The 12,980-nt window shown below is 45.4% G+C and overlaps 1 protein-coding gene across 23 annotated transcripts in view; it reads right to left on the reverse strand.

Moving 5' to 3' along the window:
- The window catches only part of SPTAN1 (spectrin alpha, non-erythrocytic 1), an 85,757-nt gene that overhangs the window by 68,076 nt on the left and 4,701 nt on the right, over positions 1-12,980 (reverse strand). For all 23 annotated transcript variants that reach the window (XR_013404656.1, XR_013404654.1, XR_013404655.1 and 20 more), the window contains 2 exon segments: positions 3,465-3,704; positions 898-1,023 (listed from right to left, as the gene is read on the reverse strand). Coding sequence is in view for 18 of the 23 variants with exons in the window: in XM_015116626.3 (XP_014972112.2) it covers positions 898-1,023; positions 3,465-3,704 (366 nt within the window). In the remaining 5 variants the exon portion in view is untranslated.

Genomic DNA, 12,980 nt, shown 5'->3' on the forward strand with positions numbered 1-12,980 from the left:
ACACAGTTATCAAGGAAGAGTGGTGGACAAAACAGTTCTAGCTGGGGCTTAAGGGTACAGCTTTCATTTACATCTTCAGGACTGCTTTGACAGGTAAAATACTAGAAAAGGGTGGGCCTCAAGCAATGTGGCTTTGGATGACAAAGAACCAAAAAGAACACACAGCTAGACATGATGTGTATCAAAGATAGATAAGTGCATCCACTTATAAGAAACTCAATGTGCACACCTCACTGTCAAGAGGTTTGTTTTCCCTTAATATCTTCATACTAGAAATGTGAAACGAAGCAGAGAAACATCAATTACTACCTCAGCCCCAATAAACTGTCACTAAAATCAGCCAGACCAAAGAGTTCGAGGACTCCTGCCTCAAAGTCAGTCCCATCACCACGGTCGTTGACCAATAGGTGCCACAAATCGTTCCTTAGAGCTGGAGCTTTAACAGGCTTGCTGCCTAGACCTCAGTAAACCCCTCCCAGGGCAAGCCGAGATTCAAGACAACAAGCTTTCCCACAGATAACCTTCTTCATAGTGTCTGTGACTGTTTCTATTTATCTTTATATTCGAGTCCTTAAATTTGCCAGTTTCACTAATATGCTCTCCCATCTCATTGCCATTTACAAATGTTAAATTTACAGTTTTCTTTAAAGTATAATCACATTCTAATTTGCTCTACAAAAGGAATATTAATTTCCTCACTGAGTATACAAATCCTTGCTTATATTCATGTTGTCATATTACAAAGGCAGGATTTGGGTAACTTCTTAAGGAGACTTCATAAATTCTTTTAAAAGCTGGAAAAGTCTATCTTTTTGGGAACCCAAACTGACATGTATGCATGAATCTACAATGCTCCACCCAGATGAAACCGCCACACCACAAGCTACTCATACTCACCCGTATGGTTTCAGATGCAAAATGCCCTTCTGAGATCATCAGGTTTCCAGTTTCATCCAGCTTAACAATGGCTCCTGAATTGGCCTGCACTTCAGCTTCAAAGGCTTGATGCTTCTGAAGCTTTCCCTGTTGGTGGACCTTGAAGTGAGCCTCAGACGCAACCACACAGCATCAGCATTTTGTACCCCCCTGTTCCTTCCCTCCTCAATCCTGCTCCCTCTAGTTAGGGACACATCATTTGGCACCTCGCCCATTCTCTACCTGCTCAATTCCTCAAATACTGACTGCATTTCTCCTGGCCCTCTGAAAGCCTGGCCAGTGAGGGCCATCAATGGTCCTCACTCGCTGTTGAGAACTAACATTGTCAGTGGAAGATGCTACAAAATATCCCATTAATAATTTTTTTTTTTTGCTATCAGAAAATGAGCCTTTATGTGAACATCTGGTCCCTGCTAGAAATACAGAACTAATACTAACAGTTTTCTCAACATTCAGTGTGTACTCTTGAAAAATCCATCCATATTCACTCACACATGAGACTTTCTTTCACTTGCTTTAGAGGGCCAGACTCTTTGACCCCGCCTACACTCCATTTCTCAATACCTCTTTTTCATCAAATACTAAGATGGGAAGGGGCCTGCCAGGCAGGGATTGTACCTAAAGCAGTGTTCTTCATTCTCTTCTTAGGTTACTGTAGTCAATTTTTTATAGTTAAAAAATCCATGGGCCCAACTACTGTTCTACTTGCTACCAAAGCAATTTTCTTTAAAAATCTTTCACCAAGGCCAGGCGTGGTGGCTCAAGCCTGTAATCCCAGCACTTTGGGAGGCTGAGACGGGCGGATCACGAGGTCAGGAGATCGACACCATCCTGGCTAACACAGTGAAACCCCGTCTCTACTAAAAATACAAAAAACTAGCCGGGCGAGGTGGCGGGCGCCTGTAGTCCCAGCTACTCGGGAGGCTGAGGCAGGAGAATGGCGTAAACCCGGGAGGCAGAGCTTGCAGTGAGCTGAGATCCGGCCACTGCACTCCAGCCCCAGCGGCAGAGCGAGACTCTGTCTCAAAAAAAAAAAAAAAAAAAAGGCCGGGCGCGGTGGCTCAAGCCTGTAATCCCAGCACTTTGGGAGGCCGAGACGGGCGGATCACGAGGTCAGGAGATCGAGACCATTCTGGCTGACATGGTGAAACCCCGTCTCTACTTTAAAAATACAAAAAAAAACTAGCCGGGCGAGGTGGCGGGCGCCTGTAGTCCCAGCTACTCGGGAGGCTGAGGCAGGAGAATGGCGTGAACCCGGGAGGCGGAGCTTGCAGTGAGCTGAGATCCGGCCACTGCACTCCAGCCTGGGCGGCAGAGCGAGACTCTGTCTCAACAACAACAAAAAAAAATTTTTCACCAAAATAAGTAAGAAGAAAGGCTTTCCCTTTTCACAAAAAAAGTTCTGGTTGGGCACAGTGGCTCACGCCTGTAAATCCCAGCACTTTGGGAGGCTGAGGTGGGTGGATCACCTGAGGTCAGGAGTTTGAGACCTGCCTGGCAAACATGATGAAATCCTGTTTCTACTAAGGATACAAAAAATTAGCCGGGCGTGGTGGCACATGCCTACAATCCCAGCTACTCGGGAGGCTGAGGCAGGAGAATCGCTTGAATCTGGGAGGCGGAGGTTGCAGCGAGCTGAGACTGCACCATTGCACTCCAGCTTGGGCAACAAGAGCAAAATTCCATCTCAAAAAAAAAAAAAAAAAAAAAGAGTTTTAAATATATAATTTACATACCATAAGATTCACGCTTTGCTTTTGGTAAGATTTACCAAGTCTCTGAAAGGGACTAAAAAATGTAAGTATTTATTTTTTTGATATCTGACTCCAGAATAACTATAAATTTTTGCCAGCAACAACACTGTTATGCCTTTCTCAAAAACTCATTCCAGGCCAGGTGCAGTGGATCATGCCTGTAATCCCAGCACTTTGGGAGGCCAAGGTGGGCAGATCACCTGAGGTCAGGAGTTCAAGACCAGCCTGGCCAACATGACGAAACCCTATCTCTACTACAAATATAAGAATTAGCTGGGTAAGGTGGCAGGCACCTGTAATCCCAGCTACTTGGGAGGCTGAGGCTGGAGAATCACTTGAACCTGGGAGGTGGAGGTTGCAGTGAGCCGAGATCATATCATTGCACTCCAGTCTGGGCAACGTGAGTGAAACTCCGTCTCAGAAAACAAAAACAAAAACAAAAACAAAAACAAAAACAAAACAAAACAAAAACCTCATTCCAAGAGATTAACCCAGAACTTTCCCGAAAAATGTTTAAAGATCACCAGTAGTATCAAGGCAGAGGTTTGAGAACCATCAGTCTAAAGCATTCAGAAAAGACAATTAATACCTGTAAGATTCCACATTCACCCTCACTAATACAATACGGGAAAACTGAGTTTGTCCTTCCTTATTATATTCTTCTTCTTGTCCAATCTCTCAAGGTCATAATTAAGTAACTTTCCTTGTCTGATTTTTGGGTAAGAACATTTGGGCTCTTGAATTTTGGCAGGAATCCCAGGAGATCAGACGTACCTGCAAGTTGGTTGGGTCTTTATAATTCTCATCAGATGCAATCTGAAGTTTTTCCTGTATCCATTTCTCCAGCTCTTCAGCATCTCTTTGAAAGAACTGGAATCGATAGGAATCTTCCAACTTCTGACGCCTAAGGGTTGAGAGTTCCTTGAAGCGGTGGTATCGGTCTAGGACCTGCTGCCGCCTCTCCTGGATGTCCTCTGCTGTTTCCAGCACTTTGACCCCACTTGGGTCCATTTTCTGAAATGACAAAATGCCCTGAGATAAGTACCAATAGGCACCAAAAGAGATAAAAAGAAATTAGCCTCTCTGAAGGAAAGAAAAAATTATCACGTAAACCCAGCAGACAAATGAATTGAGAAGACAGCTCCTTCTTAGGAACAATGAAGCCCAGACCTTATTCCTTTATTAAAAATGGCCATCCATTCCCCTGCAACATCTACCTACATAGGGCCCTCAGAAGATGCCTAACCCACACATGGCAAGGAAACCAAGTGAAAACTATGAATGGGAGAACTATGGTTTGTGCTGTCAATTCTACAAAGGATTCAAGGATTCAGAGGAAACAGCAATTGTGGTATTCAAATAATTGTTGATAAGTCCATTCAGAATTCCTTTCAGGCAGGGCGTGTGGTGGTTCATGCTTGTAATCCCAACACTTTGGGAGGCCAAAGTGGCAGACTGCTTGACTCCAGGAGTTCAAGAGCAGCCTGGGCAACAAGGTGAAATACCACCTCTACTAAAAATACAAAAAAATAGCTGGGCATGGTGCTGTGTGCCTATGGTACCAGCTACTCAGGAGGCTAAGGCAGGAGGATCCCCTGAGCCCAGGAGTTCAAGACTGCAGCAAGCCATCATTGCACCACTGCACTCCGGGCTGGGTAACAAAACAAAACAAAAACTGAAAACAAAGAATATGCCATTTTATCCTCTAACTAATTAAGGAACACAGAAGAAAATATAGATTAATGCCAAAAAGCTTCCGAATTTGTCAGTAACATGTGACCTCACACTAGCCACCTTCCCTCTCCATGCCTCAATTTCCTACAGTGACTAAAATGTCAGGAAAAACGACATGGTCTCAAGTCTCTTCGAACTTTAAAATTACAGTCTATAGAGAGGTGTCCGGGTTCAGTAAGGAAGCAGAACAGATAAGCCTGCTGGTCCCTTCCAGCTATTGTTCCACAATGTATAAAAGGTATAAAATTGTGTTACCCTGGAAACATCTGGGAGTTCTTTCCTTTATCCTGTTGCCTATCCCAAGACAGAAATAAAAGGGTGAGTTGGCTAAGAGTTAGGAATGAAACCTGTCAAGAGTGCTGCCCCATATCCACCTAGCAGGTAAACAGCAAGAGATGGCTGAGGTCAGAGTTTCCAGCTAGTGCCCCAGCTCTGTAGGGATTCAAGCAGTTCTCATTGGTGGTAGGAAGGCACTATCTGTGCCTGATCAGCTCTGAAGACTGCCTTTCTAAGAGACCGCCTTCCTGGAGAAGTGTAGATGAGCTGATTTTAGTCACATCACCATTCCTTTAAATTATTCTCGGCCGGGCGCGGTGGCTCACGCCTGTAATCCCAGCACTTTGGGAGGCCAAGACAGGCGGATCACGAGGTCAGGAGATTGAGACAATCCTGGCTAACACGGTGAAACCCCGTCTCTACGAAAAATACAAAAAATTAGCCGGGCACGGTGGCGGGCGCCTATAGTCCCAGCTACACGGGAGGCTGAGGCAGGAGAATGGCATGAACCCGGGAGGCAGAGCTTGCAGTGAGTGGAGATCGTGCCACTGCACTCCAGCCTGGGTGACAGAGCGAGACTCCATCTCAAAAATAAATAAATAAAAATAAATTATTCTCTACATATCAACTCTGTATTTTTGTTGTATTATTGTTTTTCCACAGTCCAAAATTTTTTATACTCTAAAAGGAGACATTCTTCGCCATGCCACTCCCAAACCTTTCATGGCTCCTTTCTTTTTTTTTTGTTTGAGACGGCATCTTGCTCAGTCACCAGGCTGGAGTGCAATGGCATCATCTCGGCTCACTGCCCTCTGCCTTCAGGGTTCAAGTAATTCTCCTGCCTCAGCCTCCCGAGTAGCTGGGACTACAGGCCCGCACCACCATGGCCGGCTAATTTTTGTATTTTTAGTAGAGATGGGGTTTCACCATGTTGGCCAGACTGGTCTCGATCTCTTGACCTCATGATCTGCCCGCCTTGGCCTCCTAAAGGGCTGGGATTACAGGCGTGAGCCACCGCGCCCAACCTATGGCTTCCTTCTGACAGAGGAAAGAACTCACCTCTTGAGCAGGACCTTCACAAACTGGCCCAACACGCCTGCCTGGTATTATCTCTCACCCATGCCCCCTACCCTTGTGGCGGACAGAAGTATTCTTTCTGCTCCAAAATGCGTAATTCCCTTTAAAACCCCAAGCATGCGCACATGCTTCCTTTGTCTAGAATATTCTATGACTCTTCTTTGCCTAGATAGCGCTTATTTATTTATATCTCAACACCCAGCTGAAATGGGTAAACTGGAGGATCCTGACTCTTTACTAAACTGTAACCAATGTTCCTGCCTTCCCTCCTTCTCAGATGTAATCACTTTTCTCTTCAAATTTGCAAAGCACTTGTACATATATCCTAAGGCATGATTACACCGAGCAACCTAATCTTTGTATCCCTGATTTTTATTTATTTATTTATTTTTGAGACAGGGCCTTACTTTGCTGCTGCCCAGGATGGAGTGCAATCACGGGTCACTGCAACCTCAACCTCCACAGTTCAAGTGAACCTTCCACCTCAGCCTCCCAAGTAGCTGTGACTATGGGTCCATACCACCATGACTGGTTAATTTTTTTTTTTTTGAGACGGACTCTTGCTCTGTCTCCAGGTTAGAGTGCAGTGGCACGATCTTGGCTCATTGCAACCTCCACCTCCCAGGTTCAAGCAATTCTCCTGCCTCAGTCTCCCAAGTAGCTGGGATTATAGGCGCCCATCATGGTGACTGGTTAATTTTTGTATTTTTAGTAGAGACAGGATTTCATTATGTTGGCCAGGCTGGTCTTGAACTCCTGACCTCGTGATCCACCTGCCCTGGCCTCCCAAAGTGCTGGGATTACAGGCGTGAGCCACCATGCACAGCCATGACTGGCTAATTTTTAAATTTTTTTTGTAGAGATAGGGTTTTGCTATGTTGCCTAGGATGGTCTTGAACTCCTGGGCTCAAATGATCCTCCCACCTCGGTCTTCCAAAGTGCTAAGATTATAGGTGTAAGCCACCATGTCCGGCCCTGTATCCCTGATTTCTAGCATACAGAGGTCATTAAGAAATGTTGGTGGCTGGGCGCGGTGGCTCAAGCCTGTAATCCCAGCACTTTGGGAGGCCAAGACGGGCGGATCACGAGGTCAGGAGATCGAGACCATCCTGGCTAACACGGTGAAACCCCGTCTCTACTAAAAAATACAAAAAACTAGCCGGGCGCGGTGGCGGGCGCCTGTAGTCCCAGCTACTTGGGAGGCTGAGGCAGGAGAATGGCGTGAACCCGGGAGGCGGAGCTTGCAGTGAGCTGAGATCCAGCCACTGCACTCCAGCCTGGGCGGCAGAGCGAGACTCCGTCTCAAAAAAAAAAAAAAAAAAAAAAAAAAAAGAAATGTTGGTTAAATAGGCCGGGCGCCATGGTTCACATCTGCAATCCCAGCACTTTGGGAGGCTGAGGTGGGCAGACTGCTTGAGCCCAGAAATTTGAGAACAGCCTAGGTAATATGGCTAAACCCTGGCTCTTAAAAAAAAGTATCCAGGCATGGTGGCAGGTGCTGTAGTCGCACCACTGCACTCCAGCCTGGGTGACAGAATGAGACCCTGTCTCAAAAAAAAAAAAAAAAAAAAAAAAGAAATGTTGGTTGAATAAATAATCAAGTCCATGCTGAGTGTTGCAGCTGCTGTGCAGCAGCAGACCTGAATTCATTTGTAAGGGGGAGGGAGAAAGCTCCATAATGAATCTTTCAGTTCCCATATTGTAAAATTGGAATTCTATCCAGTTAAGTGCTAGATTCATGACAAGAATGACAAATAAAGAATGTGCTGACTAAAGCTACACAACTAGGTGTCAACCTAATGACTAAATCGGAATTACCAATCTTGGATTGACCACATGGCAGTATACTCTGAGAAAGTGGCTGGTTTTTATTTTTTTGTTTGTTTTTTAGGCAGGGTCTCACTCTGTTGCCCAGGCTGGAGTGCAGTGATACAATCTTGGCTCACTACAACCTTGCCTCTTAGGCTCCAGTGATCCTCCCATCTCAGCCTCCTAAGTAGCTAGGGCTACAGGCGGGTGCCACCACACCTGGATAATTTTTATATTTTTTGTACAAACGGGGTTACACCACGTTGCCCAGGCTAGTCTCGAACTCCTGGACTCAAGTGATCCACCCACCTCAGTCTCCCAAAGTGCTGGGATTACAGCTGTGAGCCACTGCACTGGCCTATTTTCTACTCTTAAAACAGACGTCAAGTCCTTAAAACTAAAAACTGGGGGTGACCTTGAAAATCTTAATGTGTGCTCAAAGCGTTTCTGTAATAATATTTAATGATAACAGGCAGTTCTAGTTTACACTGCTGCCCTAAGTCTGTCAGCCTATTTTGGAGAAGGTTGATTTCTGATGAGGATCCTGACAAGGATCACTATCATCACACTTACTAGAAGGTAAACATGACTTCAGTCAGTCACCTTCCAGTTGTCTCCTCCAGCTGTATCTCACATCAAACTCCCTCACCAACCCCAATTACAGGCCCTGGACAGGGTCCATTTGAAAGCTCAAAAAGTTCCCTTTCTCAGGAGTGCGCTCTTCTCTCCCACTCCCAACCCTACCATCTAATATCATACAGATCTCGGCTGGGCGCGGTGACTAACGCCTGTAATCCTAGCACTTTGGGAAGCCGAGGCAGGTGGATCACAAGGTCAGGAGCTTGAGACCAGCCTGGCCAACATGGTGAAACCATATCTCTACTAAAAATACAAAAATTAGCCAGGTGTGGTAGCATGCGCCTGTAGTCCCAGCTACTTGGCGCTGAGGCAGAAGAATCACTTGAACTTGGGAGGCGGAGGTTGTGATGAGCCAAGATTGCGCCACTGCACTCCAGCCTCTTAAAAAAATATATAAAAAACAAATCATATAGATCTCTCAGAGTCCAAAGCAAATGCCTCGTCCTCTATGAAGTCTTTCTGAATCAGAAGTCTCCACTCCCTGACCACCCACCCCTATCATTCACCTTACAACACTGCCACATTCTGCCATGAAATTATCATGTTCTCCCTACCACATTCATAAGTTCTTTAAGGAACAATAAAGAAGATCATATTTTACTCCTACTGTCTGGGCGCAGAACTCAGGACTTGGCACATATTATAGATCCAATTATATTCAGAGCTTGGAAATAAACTGCCATCGTTTTATAATTAAGTAGTCGGGAGACAGGTAATCTAGCACGCAAGCTGCAAAGCCCAGGGTGACCTGGGATCCTCCGGTTCCCAGAATATGGCACACTAGAACCAGTGATTCTTAACATGATTAGAGTTGACATACTCTTTTTTTCACCTCGCCTGGCTAATTTTTTGTATTTTTAGTAGAGATGGGGTTTCACCGTATTAGCCAGGATGGTCTCAATCTCTTGACCTCGTGATCCGCCCACCTTGGCCTCCCAAAGAGCTGGGATTACAGGCATGAGCCACCCTGCCCAGTCTTTTTTTTTTTTTTTTGAGATGGAATTTCACTCTGTTGCCAGGCTGGAGTGCGATGGCGCGATCTCGGCTCGCAGCAACCTTGACCTCCAGGGTCAAGCGATTATCCTGCCTCAGTCTCCCAAGTAGCTGAGACTACAATTACACACCACCATGCTCAGCTAATTTTTGCATGTCTTTTCTTTTTAGTAGACACAAGCTTTCACTATGTTGGCCAGGACGATCTTGATCTCTTGACCTCGTGGTCCACCCGCCTCGGCCTCCCATAGGGCTGGGATTACAGGTGTGAGTCACCACACTTGGCCGACATATTATTTATTGATGGCTGTTTGGTTATTTATTAGTTCCTTTCACTTTTTTTTTTTTTTTTTTTTGAGATGGAGTCTTACTCTGTCGCCCAGGCTGGAATGCAGTGATGCTAGCTGGGCTCACAGCAACATCCGCCTCCCAGGTTCAAGTGATTCTCCCGCCTCAGCCTCCCCAGTAGTTGGGATTACAGGCACCTGCCACCACGCCCAACTAATTTTTGTACTTTTGTAGAGACTGTGTTTCACCATATTGGCCAGACTGGTCTTGAACTGACCTCAGGCGATCCACCCGCCTCGGCCTCCCAAAGTGCTGGGATTACAGACGTGAGCCACAGCGCCCGGCCTTCACTCCCTCTTTATTAGTTCCTTTTCATATCCCCACTTTGGAGTGAAAAAACAGTGAGGCAGACGTGGTGGCTTACACCTGTAATCCCAATACTTTGGGAGGCCGAGGAGGGCGGATCACCTGAGGTCAGGAGTTTGAGACCAGCCTGGCCAACATGGTAAAACTCTGTCTCTACTAAAAATACCAAAATTAGCTGGGTGTGGTGGCACATGCCTGTAGTCCCATCTACTCAGGAGACTGGAGCTGGAGAATCGCTTGAGCCTGGGAGGCGGAGTTTGCAGTGAGCCAAGATCAAGCCCCTGCACCCCAGTCTGGGTGACAGAGCTAGACTCCGTGTCAAAAAAAAAAAAAAAAAAAAAAAAAAGGTGGGTGCCATGGCTCACACCTGTAATCCTACCACTTTGAGGCCGAAGGGGGTGGATTGCCTGAGTTCAGGAGTTCGAGACCAGCCTGAGCAACACGGTGGAACCCCATCTCTACTAAAAATACAAAAATTAGCCAGGCATAGTGGCGCACACCTGTAGTACCAGCTACCTGGGAGGCTGAGGCAGGAGAATCGCTTGAACCCGGGAGGTGGAGGTTGCAGTTAGCCAAGATCGCGCCACTGCACTCTAGCCTGGGCGACAAAAAAGCAAGAGTCCGTCTCAAAAAACAAAAACAAAAACAAAAAACAGTCAAAATTATTTAAGACTGAGTCTTAGTAAACAATTAGGGTTAGACTCATTTATTTATATATTTCCTTTGTTCTCAACCCTCAGGCAACAGTTAAGATGGAAAAACATTGAGAAATTATGCGTCTAATTTGTTTGCTTACAAAATATCTTGTAAAGAAATTTTCCGGCCGGGCGCGGTGGCTCAAGCCTGTAATCCCAGCACTTTGGGAGGCCGAGGTGGGGGGATCACGAGGTCAAGAGATCGAGACTATCCTGGCTAACATGGTGAAACCCCGTCTCTACTAAAAAATACAAAAAACTAGCCGGGCGTGGTGGCGGGCGCCTGTAGTCTCAGCTACTTGGGAGGCTGAGGCGGGAGAATGGCGTGAACCCGGGAGGCGGAGCTTGCAGTGAGCCGAGATCACGCCACTGCACTCCAGCCTGGGAGACACAGCGAGACTCCGTCTCAAAAAAAAAAAAAAAAAAAAGAAAATTTCCAGGGAAGGTATAGCTACACATGGAACAATAACGACACTGTACACGAGCTCCTGAAAGAGATGGAAGTCTCCAGGATTCGAGTGTACGGTGCTGTTCTGCCTCCTATCACAGGAGTCACTGCATTTCTAAAATTCTTTACTGCTACGGAAATTAAGAAATCACATTTGGGAGCATCCCTTTATGATGAGAAGAAAATCTCCATCATAATATTGCAAAGGTTCCACCTGAGCAAGTACCCCTGCTTGGGCCCAGCTTGCTGATTTGATCCTACCAATCCAGAGAGACAGTTCCGCAAGGCCCCGCTGAAATTAATCAACCTAAAAGGCCCTCTTTGTCACCCCAGTGAAGTAGAACAAGTCAATTCTATACCAAGTGCTTTGGTCAGGCAATAATGGACTTTTCTTTCCTGCAGTAGATCAGCTGACGTCAGTAGGTGGGAGGTCTGCCAAGCCACAACAGGCTGTCTCTGGGGAGCTGGGTATCTGAAAGTCACCAATGTGCTCCCACTGCAGTCAGCATTCAGTATTTTCACTTGTACAATTACAGGAGACACCAAAAAAGATTATGGGTAAGAGTTTCGCCGCTCTTAACCTGATAGGGCGCTGTCTCTTGTTTATCTACACGAGTTCCAGTTTCTTTTTGCTCCTAAAAGGATTTCTGCAGACTACATTAAACACAGGAAAATTCTCATAAATATCATTAAGAATTCCTGCCATCCAAAGGTGCCACAACCTTTTACCGGAAACTGTCAGAGTTACTGAAATGTCAACTCTGCCTGGGCGCGCCACATTCCTTCCACAACTGAGGCTGCATGCTGCAAGCACCCCACCCCTTCCCTGGCATATGCAGCAGACTGATAAGGCCGACTTCACAGAGAATGTTCCAGGCTGTTCCCAGCCATATGGGATTAACGCCTTTTGAGAGCGCCAGAAAGGAAAAATCTGGGAAATGTGCCATTAAAAAACAAACTCCAATCTTACTAGCCTATCTATCAGTTCCACTAACTGCCTAAAAACCACAACAGAGACGACTTCCTAGGAATGCAATCAACTGACTGCTTATCTCAAAGGAGCCGGCTGTCTTTGATTTTGCCAATCAAGTCCGTTCACATGGAGACTGAAGGAGGGGAAATAAAGTGCTAAGTATATTCTCTACATGTTTAAGGACAACTTCCCATTTAAGGTAACTTAAAAAAAAAGGTATATATTTGCAAAATATTATTAGAGAAGACTGAAGACATAGGCTACAAATGCTGCAATGCAGCAAACGTTAGCTGCAACATTCAGCAAGTAATGTGAATCTCAGGGGGATAAAACAGGAATTACAACCATGTCCTCTATTGTAATAAATAAAATGAACTTGTCAGCATTCTTACAATACTGCCAGATCTCAGAAGAGTGGGGTCTAAAGATATGAATCTTGGTTAGAAATTTCTAATTTAATCCAAAGATATAGCATGCTTCAGAATGATCCATATCAAACACAAACTTATACACAATATCAACTGAAAATGGATTCCTACAAAAGAGATTAGACCTGAATATCTTTGTCTTCTTGATGAATGTCAAGAGACAGCTGTTTCAGGCAGTTCTTGGTATTTGGGGAATTTTCACTTCTCAAATAAAAATTTGGGGGTATTTGGGGGGCATAAAATTTGGGGGTATAAAAAATTGGGGGGTATTTATGGGATATATAGCTATATCCCCTTGTATAGGCAGAGGCAGTGGGTGGGAATCACACTGCGTTAAGCAATACAAAAGACTGCAGATACAAACATTTTCGAACCAAAGGTCAAATGCTTTGGACTCTGTAAACCTGGCACCTGCAGTGAATGGTTTAGGATGCCCTCACGCAGACCTTAGTAGAAGAATTCGGCAGAGTTTCTCTATGGAATCCCAAAAGAGAGAATCATAGCGAGACTGAAAGGAGTCTCTATTAAAAACAAAGCATTGGGATTGCCATTCTTTCAGCAAGC

This window comes from Macaca mulatta, chromosome 15 (genome assembly GCF_049350105.2).
Source record: "Macaca mulatta isolate MMU2019108-1 chromosome 15, T2T-MMU8v2.0, whole genome shotgun sequence".
NCBI classification, from domain to species: domain Eukaryota; kingdom Metazoa; phylum Chordata; class Mammalia; order Primates; family Cercopithecidae; genus Macaca; species Macaca mulatta.